At 46.3% G+C, this 27471-nt stretch overlaps 1 protein-coding gene across 5 annotated transcripts in view; it reads left to right on the forward strand.

The window, feature by feature from the left end:
• The window catches only part of WASHC2C (WASH complex subunit 2C), a 2476852-nt gene that overhangs the window by 397506 nt on the left and 2051875 nt on the right, over positions 1-27471 (forward strand). For all 5 annotated transcript variants that reach the window (XM_069610545.1, XM_069610544.1, XM_069610547.1 and 2 more), the window contains exon 6: positions 8357-8424. In XM_069610545.1, coding sequence (XP_069466646.1) covers positions 8357-8424 — 68 coding nt within the window. The remainder of the gene's footprint in view (positions 1-8356; positions 8425-27471) is intronic.

Consider the following 27471-nt stretch of genomic DNA (forward strand, 5'->3'; position numbering starts at 1 on the left):
TGAAACCTAAGGATAAACCTAAGGACGCATCGAAACCTAGAGATGGGCCTAAGGATTCATTCAAACCTACAGATAGGCCTAAAGATACATCCGAAGACCCGCTACAACCGTCAGAACCTCGAAAGGACTTTTCAGAGGACCCTAGGTCTCTTCCTTCGACGTTAAAAGAAAAATCTCGACGTTCTAGAGCAGAAGATCAACTAGAAGAGCCTTTCCCACCCCTAGAACCCTCTGATTCCTCATTATGGACCAGAGGGGAAGTTTGAGGGGTGTATGAATGGGTTAGAGAGGTTTGTAGAACTCTTAGAGAAGTCCACACCCAAAAGGCCTCGAGAGGAGAGTCTTTTTCCTCCCGTTGCAAAATTTCAAAAGACCTTTGATCCTTCTCAGGAAGAAGAGACTTATGACCTCACTGAGGATGAGATCCCTATAGACCAATTCAATCAGGATGAATATCTATTTGGGGACCCTGTGGATGATCACATTGACCCCACAGAGGGTTGGGAGGACAACCACGACCGGGTCGACCCTCAGCCTTGAGCATCACCTACTCCAACAACAGAACCTGACGCCCTATGCATGGATTTCCCCCACCCCCCACCACACCCGCTGGACAGGCCTCCCCAGTTGATGGCCAGATGGCGTTTAACGCTATCTTAAGGAGGGCACCTGAACATTTCCAGATTGCTACTCAGGAAGCTGTACCAGAGGCCGATTTTGTCGAGGACATCTTGAAAGAGAAACCACAGGCCAGCCAGGCTATTCCTTGCTTGGCTCCTTCATTGGCTCCTTCATTGTTGACACCCACCCTAACAAGGGCAGTCAATCCTAGAGTAGAAAAACTGTTTTGCCCTTCTGCTGCTGATCCCCTTTACATCAGGGCACATGCTACTCCAGATACCCTGGTAGTAACTACAACCAGGAAGAGGGCTGGGGTCCACAGGGGAAGCAGCCCCTGACAAAGAGTGCAAAAGGTTATGCGCACTAGGGAAAAGGGTCACAACTGCCGTGGCTTTGTCCACTCGCATAGCTAATAAAACAACCTTGTTGGCTAGCTATTCAGACGCACAATGGAACATGCTGCAAGAGGGCCTTCAAGAGGTCCCTGAACCGCTGCAGGCTTGCCTGCTTTCCATTGTAAGTAAGGGCAAACAGATTAAAGTATTCTCAAAAATACTTTAGATGTGGCAGAAACAGCTGGCAGGATCTTGGCACAAGGTACCCTCCTGAAGAGGCACGCATGGTTACGAAACTCGGGTTTCAAACCAGAAACCCAAGCTTCATTAATAAATAAGCCGGTGGAGGCGACCAACTTATTTGGGAAAGCACAACACCCTCAAAACCTGGATCAAATCCCCCAGAGGCCTTACCCAAGGCGAGGGAGTGGTCCTAGACGTTCCTTTCGTGGTCGATCTCGCTTCCCTCACAACCAATATGGCTCGGGAAATAACTGGTCCTCGCCCCAGGGAACCAGCTACGCCACCCTGTATCCCCCAAGAGGTCAATGACGTGGAAAGGGAAGAGGCCGGAATTCCACCTCTAGAAGCCCCCTAGACTGGGGTAAAAATGACTAGCAGATCTGCGTCCCCTCACATGCGTCACCAGTGGGGGGCCGGCTAACATCATTTCTTCAAGCATGGAAGGGGATAATAACAGACCAGTGGGTACCAGTGGGTACTCAAGACCGTCTCCCATGGGTACTGCATAGAATTCTGCCGGACCCCCCAATTCAGACCTCCATGATCAAGACGCCTGATGCCGGAACACCTAGGCATCCTGCTACAAGAGGTCAAGATCCTGCAGGAAAAGGGCACCATAGAAGTCGTACCTCTTCTTCAGGTAAACAAGGGTATTTATTCAGTGTAATTCCTTGTACCCAAAAGGGATCTCACCATGCGCCCTGTACAAATTTGTCAAACCTCAAAAGTTTTGTATGGTCACTGTGCACGAAGTAATTCCCCTGCGCACACACAGGGAGACTGCATGGCAACATTGGACATGAAAGATGCATGCTTTCATATTTCAATGTTGCCAGCGCACAGAAAATACCTCAGGTTCATGATGGAAAACAAACCCTATCAGTTCAAGGTACTACACTTCGGCATTGCCTCAGCACCAAGGATATTTACAAAGGTACTGGCAGTGGCAGCAGCACACCTGCGCATGCTATCCATCCCAGTGTAGCCTTACCTCGATGACTGGCTCATAACCGGGGATTCCTACGGAACATGCCTGTCAAATACTCAAAAGACGATAGACCTCTTATTCAGCCTGGGATTCGCCATCAACGAGAAGAAATGCAGCTTAGACCCCAGTCAAGTCAAACAGTTTCTAGGGGCTCTAATTTGAACAAAGGATGGCCTTGTCTTCCCCTCCAACGAGAGGGTCCAAAACCTGTTTCAAATCCCTCAATATGTAGCCAGTTGGAAAGGTGGCGGTACGCAAGGCTATGCGACTGTTAGGAATGATGGCGTCGTGCATTTATTTGGTTCGTCACGCGCGGTTGCGCATGGGTCCAATGCAGGGGTGGCTGAAAAGCCAGTGGTATCAGGTCAGCGGACAATAGGACGATCTAGAGGTTGTCTCGCCAGCCCTCGTGCTCTCTCTGCAGTGGTGGTCGAGGGAAAACCTCTTGAAGGGAAAGTCCTTCACCACCCCTGCTGTAGAAGCCACTCACTACAGACGCATCTCTCACAGGGTGATGGCTCACTTGCTTCAGCAAAAGGCGCACAGAGTATAGTCCTCAGAAGTAGCTTCCAACCACATAAATCCGTTGGAGCTATTAGCAATATTCAAAGCTCTGAAAGGCTTTCAGACACAATTGCAAGGAAAGACGGTCATTGATCCTTACAGACAGCACCACAGCCATGTACTATCTGAACAAACAAGGGGGCACTCACTCTCCAGGGCTGTCCATACTGTCCCAGAACATTTGGAAGTGGCCTCTCAAACACATGTTCCTGTTGTCACAACATGTTCCAGGGGAACTCAATCTTCTGGCAGACACACTCAGCAGAGATTTCCCACTACCCATGGAGTACGAATGGTGATTACACAAAGACATTGTCTCCAACGTTTTCGCAGAATGGGGCTTCCCAGAGATCTACCTGTTCGCAATTCTGGAGACCGCTCAATGCCAAGATTACGCTTCAAGGTACCCCCAGAACAATTGCAAGGGGAACGAACTCTGGATCACATGGTCGGGGAAATGTGTTTACGCTTTATACCCCCCCCCCCCCCTCACCTCCCTCCGACTCCCCTACTCAACAAGATAGTAGTACACAAGATGCACCAGGAACCAGTTGTTAGGGAGAATTCTCATTTCATGGCTAATTTCCCTTACCTTTTGAGTTCCCCAGCAGCTTTACTGGATTTGAAGGGTTTATTTCTTTTTACCTGCTAAGAGTGAGATTCTTTTTCCCACTCTTAGGCATTTTTGCTATGTGTGTTATAGGCTATTTTTGTGTTTAATGCCTATGGGATCTTTTCTCTCACCCATAGGAACCAGCTTTATGCACATGTGTCACACAGCACCCCCCGTGCCGTGAAATAGGGGTGTCGTAGCGACCCCCAAACATAGACTCCATACCCTGGGACTGGCTACTGTCTCCCAGGGCATGTAAAGTCCCCATTGACTTTACTAGTCAATTTTTATGACCTTAACCAGTACACCCCATCTTAATATGGAAGTACTGGAAGGGGTTAATAGTTTTTCCCCTATGTTCATTTTCGAGAGGGTACCTTAAATTTCCCCTCTACAAAGATTCTGGCTGGTGGCAGTGGTTACTACCTTTTATATTCAACCGAGAATATTTCTCTATGGGATATTCCCATTGTTCGAGGCTATCACTTTTACTGACCGCCTCTAACATACCGCCGGTCTATTTTTTTTATTAACTTTACTCCGGTAGGTTTTATTTGCCAGAACTTTGATAAAACTTCTTTCTCGAGTCTTACTCCATTTTCCTAAACCAGGTTGGGGATCCTTTGTTCGTCCTTTTGGCGGGCTTCTGCCAAGAAGCCCTCCTTTCGGCGCCACTGAGTCTTGGGTGTGTCTGTTGTTTGGGAGGGGTAGTCGAACCCCCGGACAGAGTTGCCACCGCAACTCAGGTCGCACTCTAACCTGATAGGATGGAGGGTCTCCCGCCAAGATGAACACTCCACTGTGTGAGTGACAGCAAGGCTGTATGAATGGGTCTCTTTCTGCATAAAAGCAGGGTCCTGAGGACTGGAAGAGCAAAACGTCGCCACTGGAACTACGGAACCGAAGGGAAGAGAAGCCAGAGACCTCTTCAGCATCTACACCACCGGTGAAGCCCTGCTGGATCGTCTCACCACTTTTCTTCCACACAACGAGAGATCTTCAGCGGAGGAGCCCTTGACATGGTGGGGTCAACCAGTTCACCTATCGCATCCTCGGACGACTCAACAGTGCCTCGCACTTGAAGACCGGATAGCCAGGCAGCTATCGACCCGGAGCGCTATTAAAAGCGTACCTTTTAAACTTCGTTGGGCAGTACCGTGGCTGGTTTCATCCCTGGGTAGTGCAGTGACTCGAACCTTCCTCCACGACCAGAGCCTCTCTCCCTCTGTTGAACCCCTCGACCTGCAGGAACTACCAGGAACAACCGCCACCGCAGGAGCCATCTCTCCACGTTTAAGGTACATTGTTCCGCCAGGCTGCCCTCTCTCTTAACATTGTCTTTCGCCTTGCATCTACCTCTTCAAAAGTTTTCTACTAAAGACTTGAATGCAGCTACAAGAACATTTTTTGCTCCTAAACTCTTGGTCCTGTACCACTGACTCTGGCTCAGGCCTATTGACTCTGGCTGATTTGTTAGATCTGCTCTCACTAGATTAGATTAGTTTTCAATGGGAAATGTGTTGTTGCAGCTAAATCTTCTAAACCCCTCTTCCTTCCTACTGTTTTAACTTGTGGAGTGCCATTTTGCTCAGTTCTCATTCACTTGTCTTTTGGTTAAAGTGTTACTGTGCATTACTTGTTCACAAAACTTCAGGGAAGTGTTGCTAGGGGGTGTCTGACGATATGTCGGTTTAACTTGTACTTTCCCACCCTTTTGTTGAATTGTTAGTGACATTTGTAGTAGGTTTTCACTGTGCCATTTTGCTCAGTTTTCACGATACCGCAAACTTGACTACAATTGAATAGGGAGTTGTAGATGCTTTTCTTTTGACTAAACCTAACTTACTTTATTAACTGTGATCTATGTGTTGACTTAGAAGTGTATAAAATAAATATATATTCTCTTTTTAATACAAAACTTTGGTCAGTGGTTCCTTGGTCCATAGTACTGTACTACCTATTGTGTCAACCCTGAATACTGCTCATCTCCCTCTTGAGATAAGTCTGACTGCTCAGCCACAGCTACCAACTAAATCTTTGTGGTACAGACTGATACCAAAGGGGATTTATTGCTCTCACCCGTAGTCCTAATCTGGGGTAGTGCTCCCTAAGGGAACTGCCCTGGATTCTGCCTTACACCAGTCACCATGATATTGGTGGCTCCAATGTGTGCCCGCCAACCCTGATTCACTTATCTGATGGAGATGTCCCTATCACCTCCAATAAAACTGCCTTGCCCGTACAAGTTGTCTCAAGACAAAGGGGAGACAATTCACCCATGCCCGCAAACACTGAACTTAGCGGCCTGCCTCCTGAGGTCATAGAGTTGGGGCACCTACAACTCCCTCAGAGATGTATGGACATACTCACAGAAGCAAGGAAACTTAAGACACGATATTGCTATTCGAGTGAGTGGAAGCGTTTTGTCATCTGGTGCAATTCCAAGAGCATCAACCCAATTGACTGCTCTCCTACCCATAACGTTTTGTACCGTACTCATTTACTAGACTCTGGCCCTTTCAGCCTACACCACGTCACAACGGAAGGTGCTGTGGTGGAAGATACCCGTTATTAAGGCTTTCATGGAAGGAGTAAAGAGAATTCACCCTCCCATTTCTAACACGGCTCCCGGATGGGACCTAAATGTGGTGTTGACTAGTCTTATGGGGTCTCCTCTCGAGCCGATGCATAAAGCAAGTCTCAAGGATCTCACCTACAATACTGCCTTTTTAAAAGCTATTACTTTTATAAGGAGAGTCGGTGAACTACAGGCCCTCTCAGTTCTAGACCCCTTTGTTACAGTTCACTCACCCCAGGCTTGCGCCTAAATTCATTTCAAAGTTCCATGTGAACCAATCCATTGAACTACCTAAGTTCTTTCAGAACCCCTGAAGCATGGGCGAGAGAAGCCTGCACACACTAGATGTACGCAGAGCAGTCATGATTTACATGGAAAGAACTCGACCACTAAGAAAAACAAATCAGTCTTTTGTTTCAGTGGCAGCAGGTAGATGGGGAGACCCTGTATCCAAATCTACTATCTCAAGGTGGATTGTCAAATGCATCACACTCGGTTACACTCTGGTTAAGAGAGAACTGCCCTTCAAGCCTAGAGAACACTCTACTCGAGGCACAGGGGCTTCCATAGCATTCATTGCAAATGTTACCCTAGAGTCCATTTGCAAAGCGGCAACCTGGAGTTCTGTACACACCTTTACGAAACACTATTGCCTAGACACTCATTCTAGGTCCGATTCTCAGGTGGGACAAGCATTACTAAGACATCTTTTCACTACTGTTCCTGCTCACAACCCACCTCCAACTCTGTGTACTGCTCGCTAGTCTATGCACAGCATGTGATTCTAAGCAGATTAACAAGCATCAGAAGACATGCATTACTTACCGTAAAATCATTTCTGATGATTGTATCTGCTTAGATTTGCATGCGCTCACCCTTCCTCCCCTCTCGGATAGAAGGAACATAGACATCTACTGTCTTTTCTCTCTTTTCTGTACTCACTCACAGTAGTCATAAGACTCCCTCATGGCAGAAAATATACAATTGGAGGGACCTCGACGCGTGAAGGATTTTGGGTACACTACACTTAACGTTAGGGATAGTGTTACAGGCATGCCCATGTCGACGTCCCATTTCGAAATTCTCGAAAGACAAGATGCAATACTCAGCGGTTACCACTGGATGTCGGACTATATGCACAGCATATGATGCTAGGCAGATTAACAAGCAGTTACCATCACTTCTTTAAATGGCTGGTAGCAGGGGTTTAATTTTCCTACCATTGTGCTTTTCTACCGCACGCTGAATCCTCAGCTGCAGTAAAGCACCCATGGGTGACCATTGTGTCAAAATGGGCCCTGTGGTCTTTTGTCTCCATTTCTTGTTTGTGAGGTCTTTCTTGGGTTTTACTCTGCGCGCCAGGCCAGGGTTAAGCCCTTGTTGGTTTTGCCTTTGGCGGGATTCAGTACTGAAACCCACCTCTGGCTCCAGTGCGTCTGCAAGGATCGGAAATGAGGAAGGTGCACGAAACTCCTGCCATTTGTCTTCATGGAAACCTGAATGTACCCAGTCGTGATTGGCTAGCTGGCTGTCCTTACGGTTACCACTGGATGTCGTACTATATGCACAGAATGTGAATCTAAGCAGATACGATCATCAGAAATGCTTTTACGATAAGTAATGCATATCTTTCACTTTACTATTCTTGGGAACTGTTGTTCACCCAAGAAAAAGTATTTAAGCTATTTAAGAAATCTAAAGAATTTCTCTCTGACACTGCACTGAGGGTGCTGTGTGTCACCATACAAAAAGTAGCTGCCTATGGAATGTGTCAGACTCAAAAAAACAAAGGAAGCACATAATCCAAATCAGATCAAAATACATGAGAGAGTGAGAAAAAGGGCTCACTCTCTTCAGGGTTCAAATTAAAAAGTCCTAAAGTCCAGCAAAAGAGCTGGGGGTCTCTAAGGTTGAAGGGAATTAGCACATAAATGAGAATTCTTCCTAACATGCTTTTATTTTGGAAACTTGATAAATACATGCTTGATAACTAGGTTAACTTACTATACTAAGGTTGTACTCTTTAATTTTCCCTTTTCTCTTTGTCCCACGTGATTACTTTAGAGATCTTTGACTATGAATTACATTACTGCTGTTTGGCTGCTTCAAAGTGAACTAAATATTTAATTGCACGAGATAATCATTTGTTCTGCAAGCTGCAGCTGTGCAACAATATATCTTTCTGTGTTTGGATACACTAATGATAGCATTGTTAATAACTGAACAGAGTGGCAAGATTTTCTGTTTGTAACAGCTTCATGTGTCTGTTGCCATGACATGCACAATGAGATTTTGTTTGTGGAGGTGACTTCTGGTAGTCATGACTAAACTGTTTGTAATGTTAGCAGTAAATGGACACACCTTGTGCACTGTGTTTGAATAAAAGGCGACTATTTCTTTTTTAATTCTAACAGAAGGCTCAATAGACAGTGATCGTGCAAGTGGCATTGACAGCGAAGATGAAGATGAGAAGGAAGAACGGGTAAGAAGACAGCGAAGGGGTAGAGATTAAATCCCATCCATAGGCTTCAACTCTTCTGTTAATGCATCAATTTTTGAATACTACAATTCTTGTTTTAAGAAATGAGGCTAACCATATTGAGGTCCAGCTAGAGGGAGTTGTAGCTTTTGTCGTAGACTTATTGTTCTCCTACCTTACAATGACTTCAGAATACATCAGCTACCCTCTGAAGCCTAGAGTGCTTCTGATTGTCCAATTATATCTTGGCTTTTCCGTCAGCTTGTCTGTTTGCTTGGTGGAGTTGTTAGTTACACTGTTTAAACTCTGCTGAAAAGGTGGCATCTAATTGTTTGGTAATATTTGTTAAAGTTCATACACTGTCACACTTGTCTGTTTATGTCACTTGTATGTTTATTTACACTTGTCTGTTCATACACTGTCACACTTGTCGGTTTATGTTCATGAGCCAAACCTGGGCTTCAGCTTTACTGGACTCAAGTCGAAATGTATGGCACAAAGTATTTTGATGAGGTAAATTCTACTCACAAATGTGTTGTAAATGATACTTTCCTTGAAGAGTCTGAATAATTATAATGGGTTAAAAAGCACTGTTCTCAGGATAACCTTGTGTTAAAATATAACAATTCATTTATAGACAACAGTACCTTCATCACAATAACTGCAGAATAATTTTAAAACCTCAAACTACAGAAACCTTTTGAAATGTGTTTTTCTGTTACTTTTTTCATGATCTGTTTCATTCTAAAAATGGCTTAAGATGTACATTCCATCCTGGCTTTCAAGAGTACAATGCGTACTGTTTTTGTAAATGTTTTGTTAATTGTAGGAAGCTGTGAAGGTATCAGGTAATAATATCCATATATAATGTCGCCAGGGAAAGGTTGTGGCAATATTATATAGGTGACCATGTATATAGGGACAGGGGTAGGCAGAGGTTGCAGAGGTGTCCCCACACCCATGAAAAATAAAAAAAAAGGGTTTGGGGGTTGCGGGGGTATCCCATGCATGTTCCATGTAATAATGTCCCCACAAAAACATCAATTTTTCCGCAATTTGTTTGCATGGCGATATTTTTTAGGGGACCTTATTACATGGAACCGCTTATGAGCTGGTGCAGGCTCATCCTTCTTCCTGGTTTACTGATCTCAATAGTGTTTGTTTCAGAATGAAGTTGTGGCACATTTTGAACGCTGCCAGTAGAAAATTGGTCATTTTATGTTAAACATTTTTTTGCTAGCAACTGCTATCTTGTCAGTCACTAAGTCATCAATCAGAATGCCCTTCAGCAGCATATCCCTGTGCTGCAAGAGCATCCTGACCCACTTCACATGCAAATAGTAAGTAGATGCTGCTATATTTTCCCCAGATATTGTCCACTGCATCTGGCCAGAGTCCTATCCCGTCCCACCTGAGATTCTTTCCACTCCCTCAACTGTTAACCCACGCCATTGCATTACCCCACGCCATTGCTCTGACTTTTACCCATAAAGCGGGCAAGAGAGTTGTGTGTTAGCATCCATTTTGATGGCCTTAGGTGCAGTAATTATTGTGCTCCTGTTTTTATTTTGCAATCATTTAAGTTTAGAGATTTCAACTGTTTCCTTTTAATCATAGTTAAGCTTCTTACTCATTTATTGTTTACACCAACTACAGCCATTGTTGGCATCCCATCCTTTTAACATACTACTAGAGCATGTGTCCTTTTGTATGTTTTTACTATCCAGAACAAGTTTAATTGTGATGCTGGTGTCTCAGGGTAATTTAAGATTCATAGCCACTCAAGCACCCATCATTGGCTGAGCAATGATGCATCTGAGGTTCTGTCTGCCCACAAAAATCACATATTCGTTTTCCTTCACTGTTTTGCTTTTGCTTGGCCACATGGGGGAATCTCAGACTTATGACAAAACCAGTTATTGGACTCAGACAGGCAAAAAATCACACTTCAACCAATAGTTATAGAAAAATGTAAATGGCGAATTATAGGCCCTTTATTCACCTCTTGCATATAGAAACATCATTCAGACATATATAGTAGATTATACATAGACATACAGAGAAATCATCACCGTTATCATAGTTGCAGGAGACACCTTCATCTCGGGCACCAGCAACACTGCTTAGTCCTAGAGCAGGTAGGCAGAGGGATTCACTCGTGTTAACGGGATCTGGAGCAGAGCGTCCTCCCTCTGAGCAAGACTGCATCACCCGGGGTTCCAAAATATGAACCCTTTTCCACAGAGGAAAAACCTCTGCTCTTTATGGGGAAAGTCCCCACCCTTCTCAGTTATGACTGCCCTCGGCTGAAGAGCAGATCACAAGTAGAAGGGGCAAAGAGTAAACAAAAAAACAGCCAGAAGTGGAAAAACCCCAGCTTCTTTCTCCTCATTCATTCCCAGGACCCCTTACCACTGCACCTACAGAGCGCTCAAAGTCCCTCTATGGCTTGTTCTTCAGCCCACAAAAGACGCTGGCTTTCAATGCGGTGATGGGAGGTGAATGTCCAAGAGGGCTGCGCACTGGCACCATGTTTTTATAGCTCGCCTTTTTGCATAAGCATTACACACACTTGTCATTAAATATGCACTACGTCAATTGCAGATGGTTCCACTCTACCCTATTCTGCCCTCCATCCTCTGCAATTGGTTTTATTTTATGAGACCCCTACTCTTTCTTTGCTTTTCTTGCCCTTTCTATTTTAGGTTTTCTGAATTATTTAGGTGTAGGGGGTCTACTGCTGGAGTTTTTCTGCCACTATATCCCTTTCTTGTGTATGTTACTCTGGTAGATCAAAATCGGGAGACTGACTTTGTGGCCTTTGAACTGAAGGTTTCTTTATTATAAAACACAAGGCCAAAACTGTCCTTAAGACTAAGATTCTCTTACTAACTCTATAAAGCAAAACATAAAAGAGGTCTCGTCTACAAAACAAGGAAATTCTTCTGTTCAGATACTACGCAAACATGAGTAATTGCCTTACCACTAACAAAGTAAAACATAATAATTAAGGCCTTGGCTGAAACAGAAGAATGGTGGCTAGTTTCTGATTCCCCATCCTAATGTCTCGATCAAATAGATGCTCCTTGCCCAGATGCACAGTTCAATCAAGAACACTGAATGTCTCTTCACTCTTTCTCTCCCCAGACCTGTTTCCAGTCTATGGTGTATAACTGGTTTACCAGGGTTTTATCTCAGTTCCTTGTCTTCTTTCCCTCTTGGGTACCCCAGGCTCATATCCCCCACTCTGAGTGTTTTCCTTCCATTCTGTGACGAATCTGAAGTATTCGTCCCTTCTGCCACCACCTTTGAGGCTGGGGGGACTGGACAAGTGGGACCTAACTGGGAGGGACTCCCCCTGAGGGGACAAGGACTCCCATTCCCAAAGGGAATTACCTATGTAAGACACTTTATCTGCATACATGGGACTGTCTTGCATCCAAAACACTGTCCTCCTTCTGTTTGGCTATAGGTAATGTGAAAACCAATACATTATCTGAAAATAAAGGAGATATCAAGAAATGGCTATAAAAACGGTACGAGGATGCCCAAACCGAGGCGAGAGAGCGGTATGCAGGGGAAGCCCCCTGATGCCAGAATGCCAAAGAGAGGCGGATCTGAGTGCAGCTTCGGTGACCACGGTACTCTGAGAAACAGGGAAGGCAATTCGGAGATGCCAGAGGACTGGTGTAGCAGTCAGTGGGCGTACCTTTTTTTCAGGAGGGAATCAGTGGAGCCGTCCGAAGAGGTAGTGGGCCTGTTGTGGACCCGGAACCCTCCTAACTATGCCAAAAATGAGATGATAGGAAGCGAGTAAAGCATCCACCCGCTACCATTCAGATAACTCTGCGGGCTACAGAGAAGCCGAACCCGAGCAACCGAGAAACCAAGAAGCAACAGCTAAGAGAGGTAATTAACCTATCCTGAAGACACCTGAGGCTGATGTAGATACAGGGGTGTGCTGTAGGAGCAGGCGGCCGACAGCAGGATGATTAATTAAGCAACGAGACTGCGATTGAGATACATTTGTTAACGGTATATCGAGTAAGCAGAAACAGATACTCAAGGAGATTTTCAAAAGCATAAAGCAGCAAAAAGGGTTACAAAGCATTAAAGTGGAAACCACTATCGTGAGGAAGAGAGAGAAAACCCTAAGTCATCATTTCAAGAGAGACAATTGTTAAAGAGCGGTGAGACCCATGTAAGAAAAGTGGTGAGACATATTGTGAATACAAAGTGAAGTACACCATGAAAGAACAAACTTGTTAAAGCCATCTGAGTTGTTGGACCTTTCAAAACAAAAAAGTAATCGAGGGTAATTTGCTCAGGAAAACACGACCCATCAACAGTTGGGAAGAGCTGGAGGAGCTCCTAAAAGACACGTCAGTAACAGAGGAGATCATCGTAAGGAGTATTTTTGTGGTACAATGGACATTTAAGTATTACAGACTTGTATAAAAACAGAAGACCCTGGGAGGAGCCGCAAGACAAAAAGGCAAAGGGGAAGCCACCAGAAGAGATTCTTTTGGGCCCAGTTTTGTTAGTATTATTAGTGGTAGGGTCAGATGGGGTACGGTTTGGACTGAGGATTTTTTCGATTTTCGACTTCCTGACTACAGACAAGCGCCTCAGTTTAAATTAGTTAGGTTGGGAATTCCCCCTATAGCGATAGGGCTGGTATTACCCAAATTGATCGTTTTGAATTGGGCAAACAGTACAATTGGCCGAATTCGGCCAGTACTATTTGGTAGTTTCTAAACGATCATTTTGGGTAATCGCTACAAAACATGGGGAGCAGGAGTTGCGGGGGTGTCCCGCACTCTCGGTGTTTGGTATAATAGGGCGGTTTTGGCCACGCAACATTGGCTTCGCGGCCGATTTGACCAGTCTATTCGGCCAATACCAATTGTGCCGCGGCCAAAACATATGCATCCATAGGGCAAGCCAGGCCTTTTGTTTTATTTGAAATAAAAAACGTACAAATGTCTGTGTTGTGTAATTCTCCTTCTGACCCGCCACAATCCCCAACCAGGGAAACCCCTAGTCCTCACTCCAGCCGGGCACTTCAGAGTCTTTAGCCCACCTTGGGGGTTTAATTCTCTCCTTGGTCTTGTTCTTTTCACCTCGCCTTGAGATCCTGTTCCTCTCACTCCCCCTTGGGGCGGTGGGGGGTCTCGTTCCTCTCACTCTGCCTTGGGTTTCTCAGCCCCCCTTGAGGTCTTGACTCTCTCAGCCCACCTTGAGGGTTTTGTTTCTGTCGCCCACCTTGAGGGTTTTGTTTCTGTCGCCCACCTTGGGGTCTTGTTGGGCCTCACTGTCGTCCTCCCGGTTTCCTGGAGGAACCACATACCTCTTATTTCCAGGCAGTGCTCTTTGGGACACTCTGTTTGATGGATGCAGCACCGCTTATTTGACATCTCCAGTGTTCCACGTCTGTAGCTTGCCCTCTCACCCCGCTGGCTTCTGACGCTTCTTTGATGATGGCTTCACGGTACATTGGTTTTCTGCTTTTTTGGCACATCTCGGTCCACCTCTAATCTGGACGCTTCCGGCTTCTGGCCCCGAAAGAGTGGCAATGTTCCACAGGCTTGGTCGCGGCTGGGTCAGCCACACTTGGCATATGCTCCTCCTGTCCTGGCACATCTTCCAGAAAGAGGTCCCTGGGCTTCTGCAGCTCTGCGGGTCTCTCTTCTCCCTTGCCAGTCCTGATTGGTTCTTAATTCCCCACTCTGCTAAGGGATGGGACAGTTCACTGTTACCACTTTCCAGACGAGGACAGTGAATAAAGAGGGTCAGAAACCATACTGTGTGTAAAGCTAGATTTCTAAGATATGGCCTGGTGGACAGATTTCTGGTGGCCACCCTAGTTATAGTGAACAGGGGAACTCTGAGAGGTTAGCCAAACCCAATCAAGGTAAGCGTGGAGAGTGGTCAAGGCTTCGCCACAGGGGAGGTGAGTGGGGTCAGCGGTTCACAATTAGTCCACTCAGTTAAGCACAAAGATTCCACTTAGATAGGTAATTGCAAAAATACTATATTTATTACAGGCCCAAAACACACTAGAACAATCAATCAAGCAGGTAATACACACAACACTAAATCATGTATACAGTTGTCTTTGATTATACATATGCACAGACATTACTTATGCACCAGAAAGCAAGGTAAATAGTTATGCTATAGGAAAACCAGTACACAGGAATAGAAGCCCTAACTTTAAGTCCAATCCCTAAACTGGATGGGGCCTTGTGCCCAAAAGTCACAAAGTTCCTTTAGGAGAGGGGACAAGATGGAAACCTATAATGATTTTCTCCCTTCCAGTAGCTTGCTCATTGAGTCGAGCACTGATGTGACTTTGCCAATAGATAAGGAAGGACATAGCCCTGCCATAAGGGAAGCATTAAAAGGGGAGCTGTGCCCCATTGAGCCTGCCATTAGTAATTTGGGAGACATTACTAGCGTGCTGCTCCAGACCATATTAAAGGATTTAGCTGTCATTAAAGAAAGGGTGGCTGCTTCATTCAGAGTGAGGAGTTTGGAGCAGAAAATCATCTACCACCCAAATTACATCTGGCAAACCCCCTCACTAAAGATGATCGGCCGCCCCAGTCTACCTTGCAGGGCCCAATCGCCACCCCCTAGCAGAGATACACTTGGGGCAAGCGGGTGAGGGGGTTTTGGAGAGAAAGGACCTTGGTTTCCGAATGGTACAATTTTACTGCTGGCCCGTGTTGGGCTTGCACACAAGAAATACCATGCTGTGTCCCCAGGGCCAATGCTAGTTCCCAGCAGGGTTCGCAGTGAATTAGGCACTTTGAACACCCCAACGTGGCTTTCAGGTCCTAACGCTTGTCCTGTGGGTGCCCCCAGGCGAGAGAGAGCTGGTCATATATGGGGTAAGCAATGGAATTTGCAACAGTCCATTGAGGCCCATGGTGTGCACATGGGTCCCCAGGTATTGGAAAGACAGATCGACAGGTGGGGTGGATACCCACGTTCTACCTCACCGAACCTTCCTGGGCCCTCAAGACAATTAGCATGGCCCTCAGCGACATTATATAATGTAGGCCAACTCCAAGGTTCTCGAGAATCACAGGAATCCCTCACTAATAAAGTAATTCACTTTCTTAGAAATAAGAGTGTGCAAATCTATAATTAGGCGTGACCTAATGTGCTGCGAGAGGTCCCAAACGAGCCCTCAGGGTGATAAGATTGTGCTCTATCTCAAATGGGCTGACTGCCCATTGTCTATTGAAGCGAGAGCCTATCCCCGGATGGGCTCTAGAATTACACTTGGGGCAACGCTTGTGAGCAATAGGGATTGTGGCTATACTATTCCCTCACCTGTGGTGCATCCCCTTCCCTCCATGGCACAGAGGAATGCAACACTGTATTACATCCAGACTTGTATAGATCTCGAGGCAATCGATTGACCTTTATTCACATTTTTAAAGCTTGCATCAGTCCAGAGGCATCATGGCGCTGTTAACCTCATGATACATTGAAAGTTAAGTTAATGTTACATATATGATAAATTGCAGGTTATTCAGGAAGGCTTAGTAGTAACATAAACATATGCATTAGAGGTTCATCAGGGCGTTACATATATGCATTTGAGGTTAATCAGGGCGTAGCAGGGTGCAGAGATTTATGAGAATAGTGATTTTGAGGGTTTTGCGAAATGTGAGTAGTGGAGGTTCTGCTCTCAGTGCACAAGGGAGGGCATTCCATAGTCTAGGGGCTATGTAGGGGAAGCCAGTGCCGCAGGCGTTGGTTCTTTTTATGAGAGGTACACAGAGTTGGTTAGCAAGCTGGCTCCTAGTGGGGCGAGTAGAGGTGTTTTTGGATATGGTGCCAGAAAGGTAAGATGGGGTGGAGAGATTGATGCATTTGTGCGTGAGGATTTTGAAATTGTTCCTTTCCTTGACTGGGTGCCAGTGTGCATCACGTCTGTCTTGAGAAATGTGGTCCCTTTTGGAGATGTGAAGGGCTGCGCGGAGCGCATTGTTTTATTTGGAGTCTATTGATGTTTGTAATTAAGGTGCCTGCCAGGAGGGCATTTCAATAATCGAGGCTGGCTCCTATTGTGGCTCTTTCTATGGATAGGCAGTTCTGAGCGGTTAGAAAGGATTTTATGGCCGCTATAAGTTTAGTGGTGTGGGCAGAAGCAGAGATAATGGCGCTGACCTGTCTTGACATTGAGAGAGTTGTGTCGAAGTAGGCTCAGAGGGTCTTAACATCTGAGGACACTTGTTATGTTAGTGTGGTCGATGATGAAGTCATTGTATTTAGCATTGAGTTTGGAAATGGTTTCCTTTGTGCCTAAGATGATGAGCGCAGTTTTATCCCCATTTAGGCAGTGACCATTGATGGCCATTCAGGTTTGGATAATGGAGTATATCTGGAGGAGAGCTTCTGCATCATGGTCGTAGTCTCCAGTGAGGGGGAGGAGGACTTGGGTGTCGTCGGCATAGTTCGTGTATGCTATGCCGAGCGCATCCAACAAGTCAGAGAGGTTTGGTGAACAGGTTATAGAGCGTGGGTATGGTACAGGAGCCTTGGGTGACTCCACAGTTGATGGTGAGGGGGTCTGCATTTGCTTTGTCAGAGTAGACCTTCATAGCCCTTCCTTCTAAGAAGGATGTTATCCAGGATGTGGCTTTGTCGGAGAAATGGGCGGAGTTGGACAGGTGGGAGGTTAGGATATCCTGGTCAACGAGATCAAACGCAGCGGAGAGATCAAGGTGGAGCAAGAGGGCAGGTTTGCCAGTATCCATTATTTTGGTGATTTGTTTCTTAAGATCTAGGAGTGCAGTTTCTGTGCGATGGCCTTTGTGGAAGCCTGATTGTCTTCTGCCTAGGATGGCATTGGATTTTTAGGGTGTCCAGTCATTTGGTCGACTACAAACTGGTCGACTGCAATTTGGTCGACGTCATTTGGTCGAAAACCAAATGGTCGAATTTTTTTTTTTTTTATTTATATATGTGTTTTGTGGGTTTTCGTGTTAAAAAAAAAAAAAGAAAGAAAAAAAAGGGGGCTGGGGGGGGGACCCCCCCAAAAAAAAAAAAAAAAAAGGGGTAAAAAAAAAAAAAAATTCGACCATTTGGTTTTCGACCAAATTGATTCGACCAGTTGTCCAGTCGACCAATTGATTTCGACCAAATGACTGGCAACCGGATTTTAGGTATTGTTGGATTTGCATGTTTGCGGCTTTGTCCAGGTTTTTGAGGAAAGGGACATTAGTGATGGGGCGGTAGTTGTTTGTGCATGCAGGGTCTAGGGTGCTTTTATTTTCAGAATGGGCAAACCCAGGTTTCTTTTAGGCTTTGTGGTAGGATACCAGAGGAGAAAGATGCATTGATGAATGCTGTGATGGGGGTGTGGGAGTCAGCAAATTCTTTAATGATGGTGGGAGGACAAATGTCTCCTTTACAATTGGAGGGTTTGATGTTTTTGAGAAGGTTAGTAACTTCAGATTCAGTGACATCTCCGAAGGTGAAGAGAGGTATTTGAGAGGGAGGTTTGAGAGGTGGTTAGATGAGGAGTGTTTATTAAGAGCTTTGCGCTGAACTATTATTTTTTTCTTTGACTTTATTGATGAGTGCATCCTGAATGCTGGAGCACCAGGCTTGGTCTTTGGTGATTTCATCCAGGGTAGTGACGGGGGTGGTGAGATCTTCAAAGATGGTGAAGATTTCCCTGGATTTGGAGTTGGCTTTGAGGATTCTTTGGTTGAAAGTCAGATTTGGCTGGGAATATGGCTTTTTTGTAAGTGTTTGAGATTTCTTAGAGAGGACGGGTTAGGTGAGGATTGCCACTTGGCTAAGGCTTGCCGCTTGTTGATGCGTAAAGTGGATAGTTCTTCCGTAAACCAGGTGTTAGAGTGCATTGATTTTTATTTTATTTTTTGTTTTCTAGCGGAGCTACGGATTCAATGGTTTGGGAGAGCACCTTAGTATAGGTTTTGGCCAGAGAGATGGGGTCGTTGTTTAAAGGAGGTTTACATTCAGGAGTGTCTAGGAGCAGGGCAAGCAAGAGTATCTTTCGGATAAGAGAGGTGGGAATAGCAAATTGGGTGAGGTGATGGTCTGTCCATGGGAGGGGTGAGATGTTGGTGATGGGAGGATGTGCAGTTATGGTCAGTGATCCAATCAATGGATCGCCCTTTGTTGTGTGTGGGTGCAGAGATTTAGTGTTCCAACCACATGTTGGTGAGTTCTTTGGCTAGGGAGGCGGTTGCTTTGTCATTAGGGTCAAGCATGCCTAAGTTGAGGTCGCTGAGCAAGATGGTTTTGGTGGAGCTTTTTAAGTTATTCCCTACGATTTGGAGAAGATGCTTTTGGTAGTCTGGTGGTGAGCCAGGTGGCCTGTAGGTGATAATGATATTTATGGTGCAGTTGTGTGAGAGAGCGAGTTTGGCAAAGAGGAGGTTTGCTTTATTATCCCACTGTTGATTTCAGAGTCAAATGATGAGGGTATCTTTTAATATGATGGCTACGCCTCCACCTTTAGATGTTTTGTGGTCTTGTCTCAGGTAGTGTAGCCTTGAGGGAGGGCAAGAGAGAGTGAAGGGCCCGATGCTTCATGTAGCCAGGTTTCAGAGATAGGCAGTAGGTCAAGTTCAAGGGCTGTGATCAGGTCGACATGAGTTAAGTCGCCCCCAACTGGCCCAGCCCGAAAGAAGAGGGATCAGTATAATCTCCTGGAACATCGCAGGACTTAGGAAAAACCTGGTTGACCCGACCTGGTGTGATTTTTTTTTTTTTATCCTGGGGCATAAAATTATCTGCTTTCAGGAAATGTGGGACATGCAGCCAACTACCTTTCAGTGCTATGAGGTTCATTGCGTGCCGGCAGGGAACGGTCCTAGGGGCCAGGCCTTTTGGGGCTAGGAAATACCCAATGAATATTATTGAAATGGCTGGACAGTTGCTGGAGTCCAGAATAAAATGTGAGAATATGGACCACCAAACCTTGTTGGTGGGTGACATAAACCTCCAGCTGGAACCCCTAGTGGACTTTAAGGGCATGTGGGATGATCTTGATGAGGCCTGGGATATCCCGACCTTGACACCACTGACATAGCATAGGACACATCCTATGGCCCTTAGCTATGCTACTGCACTATTGGGAATGGGACTTGGAGCGTGCAGTGACCGCATTAAAGATTACCAATCACCCAGACCAACGTTCCAGGGTCAGAATTGTTCTTCGATTATTGAATATATTTTTCTTTCACTGAACCTGTGGAGCAAAGCCCTTTGGTTTAAGGTTATGAATGTGCAGGCGAGTGTCCATAATCCATTAATGCTGAAATGATCAACTATGGAGGGATGGCTAGATAGAGGAGGGACTTCTGGGAAGTGCCCAGAGATCTTTGTACAGGGTCTCTCTAGGCTAGGATAAATCATTGTTGAGATCGCAGAGGCTGACTTATAAGTCCCTAATTAAGACAAAGAAGCCAATGTCCTGGCTGAATGGAACAAAATATATGTGGGCTCTACCTCCGGAGACTGTCGCACATTCTGGAGACTAGTAAATGGCAACACCAATGATCAATCAAGGCATTTGGTAACAGATACCTGCTAATGCCTGAATACAGCACTTCTAGGAACTATATAGTTTGGATCCAACCATGCAGGAACTGGATGCCTTGCCTGACCATTATGGGAATGTGAACGGACATGAATCAATACATCTGAAATTGGGGGAGGTTTGCAATGCCATACTCTCAGAAGGGAGGGAAGGCCCTGGGACAGACTTGCTGCCTGTTGACCGGTTTAGAGATGAGGTCATGGTTTGGGCTCCATTCTTGTGCCTGTTGTTTAATGCCCCTTTGAAACAGAATAGGGTTCCCCATTCTTGGTGCAAATCTACCATTGTATGAATTTATAAAAAGGGAGGGCTCAGTGATCCATCTAATTATAGGCCAATTTCCCTACTAAATGTGGTGGGGACAATTTTTGCTAAATCCCTACTAGCACATTTACAAGAATGGATGGACCGGAATGGTATTATCAACAACTTACAGGCCGGGTTTTCTACGGGGGTAAGCACATTGGACCAGGTGTTCCCGCTCTATTTGATTGCACAAAAATACACGGTTCTCGGGAATGAGGGTATATGCAGTGGTATCGCCCTCAGGACCGCGTTTGATAGCATCTCGAGAGCGACCCTGTGGGAAAGTCTTGCAAGGAGGGCGATCCCAGCTGGGCTGCTTATTGATCCAGCTCTACTCAGTACAAAGTACGTTGGGGGCTGGGGTGGGGGGCTCACTGATACCATTGCAGTAGTTTTTAAAAACTTTATTTATTTTATCAAACAAAACAGTCCACAAAAAAACAAACCAAATAATGAACAGCATTCTGAGTTGAAGCATCATATGCAGCATCAGGATTTGTCCACCGTATCCCAGTTGCCCTCCCCCCTACCTCAAGCCTACTCTGCTTCTTCCTTTTCCATTGTTCTGTCTGGAGGTATCCTCTCCTCTGCACTTCCAGAGGAATCATCAACTAGGCAGGCCTGGGTGGACCCAGACCGTGTAGCCACTAGATGCCTCCAGGCCATCAATGTTTCCGCTACTTCATCCCCACCTCTACTGACCACCTCGCTTCATACTACCGTTTCTGCTTGCCCATTTCTGAAGTTTGTGCCACCAAACATCTATCCTTGGTCTACTTTTAGCTTTCTAACCATGTCAATTCTGCGCTTGCCAAGAATATAGGCTAAGTCCTTAAGTTTACTCACGTGTTTTAACTTGCGCGGTCTGGAAACCCCCCCCCTACCTTGCACGCCCATAATGATTCCACTTCTAGTTTAATCCCTTTCTCATTTAAACGGTGGGCTACCTCGCCTCAGAATCTCCTAATTACCGGGCACGGTATCAACCCTGCGTTCACCTCCCCGCATTTGGGGGGGCATGTCTGTGCTCCTTTGTTCTTTGATTTGTTGCAGCCTTGCGTTCCTGGACACTTTCTTGTGGTATCTCTGAACCCTCACCCACAACCCATCATTCATGGGTTCCCCGGCTTCCTCTTCCCTGTCCCGTCTCAGCTGGATCACCTCCTTTCCCATCCTAGACATCAGCAGTTCATACAGTCGAGAGACCTCGTGCCCTCCCTCTGAAATATCATACATTGTTTCTATGGGTCTTTCGGGCTGACCATCTAGCACTATTTCTGACAACGTATCCTTCACCCGCCGCACCAATCTAGTATAAGTGATATATTGTCCCGGTGTAGACCCGTCTCCTCTACTAGCATGGCAAATTCCATCACCTTCCCATCATGCCATATATCCCCCAGCCTTGCTATGCCAATTGGTTCCCAATGCCTATGGATTATCTTCCTCAGTTGCTCATCCACTCCAGTGAGTGCCACTAGCGCATCTGTGGGGAACACGGGGTGGGGTTCTCCATAAATTGACAAGCCTTGCGCCAAATCTTCCATCCCAATTCTAGCATTCTTGTACCCCTCTTCTGCTCTGATATAGGCAGCCATATCCACTCTTTTAAAAAATAACCGGGACACATTCAGACCTCAACAATCTAGACTCTGATGTCGAGTCTTCCGATAACCACCTAACCACATATTGTAGTTGGCTGGCTAAATGATAAACCTCGAAGTTGGGCGATTTAATGCCCCCTTGATCATTCATGTTTTGCAGTTTCCACAGGGCTATTCTATTTCTGGTGTTCTGCCATGTGACCCTCTGCATATACTGTGGAGTTTAGCAAAGAATCGCTTGGGTATCATGTATGGGATATTCCCAAAAAAGTGTAGCAACCTGGGCAGCACTACCATCTTCAACAGTGCCACCCTCCCTACCATGGCCAGAGGGAGCTTAGCCCAGAATCTCATACTGTTTTCAATAATGGCTACTGCTTTCTCTGTATTATATTTGTACTTAGCCTCCACCGTGTGATTGATATCGATCCCAAGGTACCTAAAGGTTCTAGTTTCCCATTGTATTTGTAACTTGGGTAGTTCTCGTGGTATCCCTTTATATCTGGCCAGGGGAAAAATACAAGATTTTGTTGTATTCACTGTAATGCCAGCAAGCACCACATATCGCTCCATTACCTCCAAAATATATTGTAGGTTCTCCTCCGGATACTTTAAGTACAACAGCATATCATCAGCATACATTGATATTAGATGTGGCCCTCCCTTCGTGTTGATCCCCACCTCCTCGTATTGTTGCCTCAAATATATTGCTAGGGGTTCCAGTGCAAGGATAAACAGCATCAGGGACCAAGGGCATCCCTGTCTAGTGCCACTACTGAGTTCCCATCGCTCTAAGATGATTGCTCCCGTCTTGACTCTAGCCAGTGGCGCAATATACAGTAGTTTCACTGGCTTCAAGTACATGGGCCCAATTCCATATTCATTGAGGGCTGCCATCAGCCAAGGCCATTTAACAGAATCGAAAGCCTTTACTGCATCTAATCTAATGAGATTATTGCAACCTTGTGCACATTTTTTTCCGTTTGCTCTATGACATGGTCGAGCCTCCTGAGGTTATCGGATATGCTCCTGTGCGGAACATATCCAGTCTGGTCGGGATGTACAAGTTTGCCAATAACCGATCTCAGCCTATTCGCCAGCACTTCCGTGAGTATCTTACTATCCTGGCTCAGCATGGATAGCGGTCTATATGACCTGCCGTCCATTCTAAGCTTAAGAAGTGGGATAATCATTGCCTCTCTCAGGGCTTCCTGCAGAATCCCCTTTTATAGCGCTTCATTCAGCATTGCCAGTAACAGAGGGAGCACTTCCGCCTTATATGTTTTATAGAACTCACTGGGGAGTCCGTCAGTTCATGGGGCTTTGCTAGTGGGTTAGAGCTTGATCACTGCTTCAAGTTCCTCCAGCGTAATTGGGGCCCCTAGATTCTCTCTGCAGTCCCCAATTTAGGTAGGCCAATATCTTCCAGTGTTTCTATGATCTCTGGTGCTTCACCCCCTCCCGCGTCTCCGTACAGCTGCTGGTAAAACTCTAGAAATCCCCTGTTCACACCTTCTTGGGTATCAAGTATTTGTCCATTCCCTCCCTTTACCGTTCTGATTGTTGATCTGGGTGTCTCATTTTTATATAACCAGGCTAACAGCCTACCTGGCTTGTACCCCGCGGCATACTCTCTCTCTATGAATTTCTTATAGTTCAGGTTGCACAGTCTCTCCCAATGCTCTCTACACTCTTGCTGCAATTGACTTATGGTTCCGGCTTCTTCAGATGAGATTGTGCTTCTGCTCATAATTGCCTCCAATTTTTCTTCTGCCCTCTGCAACTCCTGCGTTATCCCCCCCTGCAGACCCTTAGATTTAGATATAGCTTCCCCTCCCACCACCACTTTAAAGGCCTCCCGTAGTGTGCCAGCTGACTCCACACTCCCAGTGTTGTTTTCAAAGAATTCCACTATTTCTTCTCTCAAGTCCTCTCTAAACACTGTATCTTTCAATGCTTCGGCTCTAAGGCTCCATGTCGGAATCCTAGCTCTGGGTGACAAGTATTGCCATGTTACAATCAGCGGCGAGTGGTCTGAGAGGAATCTTGCTTTGTATTCAACCGTTCTAGCTCTGTGGTCAGTTCAGGAGCAGCAAACCTATAGTCCAACTGTGTGTATAGGTTGTGTGGGGCCGAGTAATGCGAATAGTGGCTGTCGTGGGGGTGGTGTGTTCTCCATATATCCTCTAGATTAAAGTCTCTCAACAGGGTCCCTAAGGTCTTGACTGCAGGGGTAGGTTTTTCCATTTTCTCATTCGATCTATCCACCCTCGGGGTCTACCGTGCAATTAAAGTCTCCTCCCCAAATAACTGCCCCTACTATGTACGGACTGAGTTTGCTGTAGAAGGTCTTGAAGCAACTTATAGCATCCTGTTTTGGGGCATATGTGTGAATAATACGCAGCTCTATATTCTCTATCAATCCCCGTACTAGTACCATCCTGCCATCTAGCTCAGTGGTTGACTGTAATAGCTGAAAGGGGACATGCTGCACTATCCAAGTGATTACTCCCCTAGCGTATGCAGAATATGTTGGCCCTATGGTGGTCCCTCTCCATTTCTTCCTCATCACTTCCTGTTTTTCTCTCGTTAGGTGAGTTACTTGCAATAAGGCGATATCGATTCTCTGCCTCTTTAGGTACACCATGATCTTATTCCTCTTCAAGTAACTATTGAAGCACCTGACATTCCAGGTCACTATCCTGAGGTCTCCCATCTTATCCGTACCCGGTACCCACTCTATCCTCCCTTAACTTCCGTTCCATGCGCAATGGTGTATAGACATGAGCTTGTTCCCCAACTACTAACACCCCTTCAAACTCCCCAACAAACACACCCCTCCCCCCACTCTACCCAATCCCAACTGTGCCCAGCTCCATCCCTGGATCTCAGGTTTTCCCGCATCTAGCCCTTTTCCGGTAGTACTGATACTCGTGGCACAGCGGGGGATACCGTTCTAACAGTATCTCTACTGAACTACCTACTGGGGCCGATGGTGTCACCCGGCGGCTCCCGCACCACACGTTAAAATGTACTGCTCAGTTTACTCTTTCATTGTCCCATCGCCACCTCCTTACATACAATGGTATAGTCGAGTCCCAAAAACTGTTTTCTACACAACTACTCTGGATTAATCTCGTACTCTAGCTGCAAGTCTCTGGCACAGGCATTACCCTTTATGTACAAACTCTCAGCCGCCACACTAGCATCACCCTAGCTCCCTCACTTTGCCTGACTCTTGTCTGTCCGGTCATCCGCATTTGCAGGACTGGTCATTGCGTCCAACCACGAGGTCACCTCCTCCGGGGTGTCCAAAATCCATGTTTTATCTTTATACATTACTTTCAGTTTTGCAGGGAATAACAACATATATCTAAATCCGGACTCACGCAGCCTTCTTTTCACTGATACGTAGCTCAGCCGTTGCCTCTGTACCAAAAAGGTATAGTCTGGATACGCTGTGGTATCCGCCGACGCTCTGCATATAGTACCACCTTTCCGGAAATATCCTAGCAATGATTGGCCATGGAGGGGGCCCCTGGCAGTGGCTTCCTAAACTGGGCTCTGTGCGTCCTCTCCACCGGAAACCCCTGAGTGAGCTCTCCAGCGCCTATTTCCTGCAACATATTTTATATGTAGGTCGGCGTGTACGTATTTTCAGCCCCCTCCAGCAGTCCCACAATGCAGACGTTATTTCTGCGTGCACGTGCTTCCGCCTCTTCCACTCTGTTCTCCAGATTGCGTACTTGCTGCTGTAACGTATATACTTCTTTTGCATTGCTCATACAAGCGGTTCTATTTGCTTCCACCACCTTTTCCAGCCCGCCTGTACGTTCAGCGAGCGCTCTGAAGTCTTGCCTGAGGAGGTTGACATCCATGCTAACGGCATCTATCTTGGATTCTAGTGCCGTCTTGAGTTCTGCGATGACGGCATCTAATTTGGAGCCCCAGGATGTTTTGAGCTCCACGATAGCTGCCAGGATTAGGTGATAATCCCGTGCTGGAGGTGTCGATCCCAGTGTTCTCCGCTCTGGGGTTTTCGTATCGCTTGTTGCTTGGGTTGCCTTGGCAACAATGTCTATTGGTGGTTGTTTTGTTTTTAATTTATTCGGTTTGGATGCCGTCTTGGTTGGAGCGCTTCTAGAAGCCTCAGTACAAATGGTTCGGCTGTAATGTGCCTTGTCTTGACACCTCAGGGCTATCAAAATGAGCTTTCGGTTCTCTGTCAGCCTACTTTACGTCCCTTCCCTGCTGTACTGCTCTCTTTTCAGGCTACGCTTCTCTGGTTAGGTGCAGCACTCTGATCCGCTGTTACACTCGCCTGGTCTCTGCGGAGGCGTTGGTGCACGGTTGCAGCCCTCCCTGGAGTTAGATCCCCCCCCTTCTGGTTTTGTCCCCTGCGGATCAGCTGTGGGCGGCGACAATCGGTGGCACTGCTCCTGCGTGGATATGGGAAAATGTGAATGCGCTGATAGGTGACTGTGGTATCTCCCAAACCCTTCCACCCAAGGTGTGATTCCTGTGAACATGTACCGGCCCATAAGGCTCACCTGGTAAGTGTGACTGATGAGCTTTCTGTCCTGCTACTTCTGGCAGGGGCGTTTGTTGATGGAATCGAGTTCCTTCACTGATTCCTGACTAATAGTCCAGTCCAGCTGTGACTAAGCTCCTATTTCTGCTTTCTCTCAATGTCTCTTGTCTTTTCCCCTCTTTCTGCTTTCTCTCAATATCTTGATGTAATTGCTCTCAATGTTGTTTTTTTTTCCCTGAATAAGGTTCCTCTCTGTTTTCTCCCAAATAGATGGAAATGAGGCCCAACAACGGCTGTGGAGGCGCGGAATGCGGCTGAGCAGAAGATGGATGCGACTGCGATGTCCAGCAGCAGGTGAGTGGTGGATTTAGGGAAGGCGCAAGGTTTAATGGCAGCGCGCCCTTAACGTAATGTCTGTTAAGTGACTCACCTTGTCTTTTGCCTTTCTTTTGTAGGTACTGCGAGTTCGGATGGAGTGCGTTGTGCTGCGGTGCCCAGATGATGCTGTCTGCATTCCGAGATGTTTGCAGGTGAGCCGCGGTGCCAGGAAGATGTCTGCGCTCTGAGATGTTTGCAGCTGAGCCGCAGTGTGAGGAAGAAGCGTACAGGTGAGAGAAGGATCCTCCAGATGGTATGTACGGATGTAGATGGCAGGATCTCTCCTGGTAAATTGAATCCCAGGCGACGGTGAGCGTTACGCTGCACGGAGTTGCAGAATAACGCAAAGCGTGTGCCTTGGGCTGGCTTTTATAGTTGAGCTCTTAAGGCCACGCCCCCTAGTTCAGCCCTGCATGCCACACCCTGCCACTCCTAGAAGTTGCACGTGCAGATGCAGATGGAGACCACACCCGGACTAGTTAAACACAAATGAGAAGTTCTTGAGAGTATTCCTGCGCATAATAAGTGTTCGGTTCCATTCCAATCACTTCTGCCCATAATGAAAATGTCTTATTTACGTTCCTTGGCACCAGGATTGTGTCCAACCAGGCCCCCCCATGTATTAACGTCCCAAA

The sequence above is a fragment of the Ambystoma mexicanum genome, chromosome 8 (assembly GCF_040938575.1).
Source record: "Ambystoma mexicanum isolate Mex_15411 chromosome 8, UKY_AmexF1_1, whole genome shotgun sequence".
Taxonomy (NCBI): Eukaryota; Metazoa; Chordata; class Amphibia; order Caudata; family Ambystomatidae; genus Ambystoma; species Ambystoma mexicanum.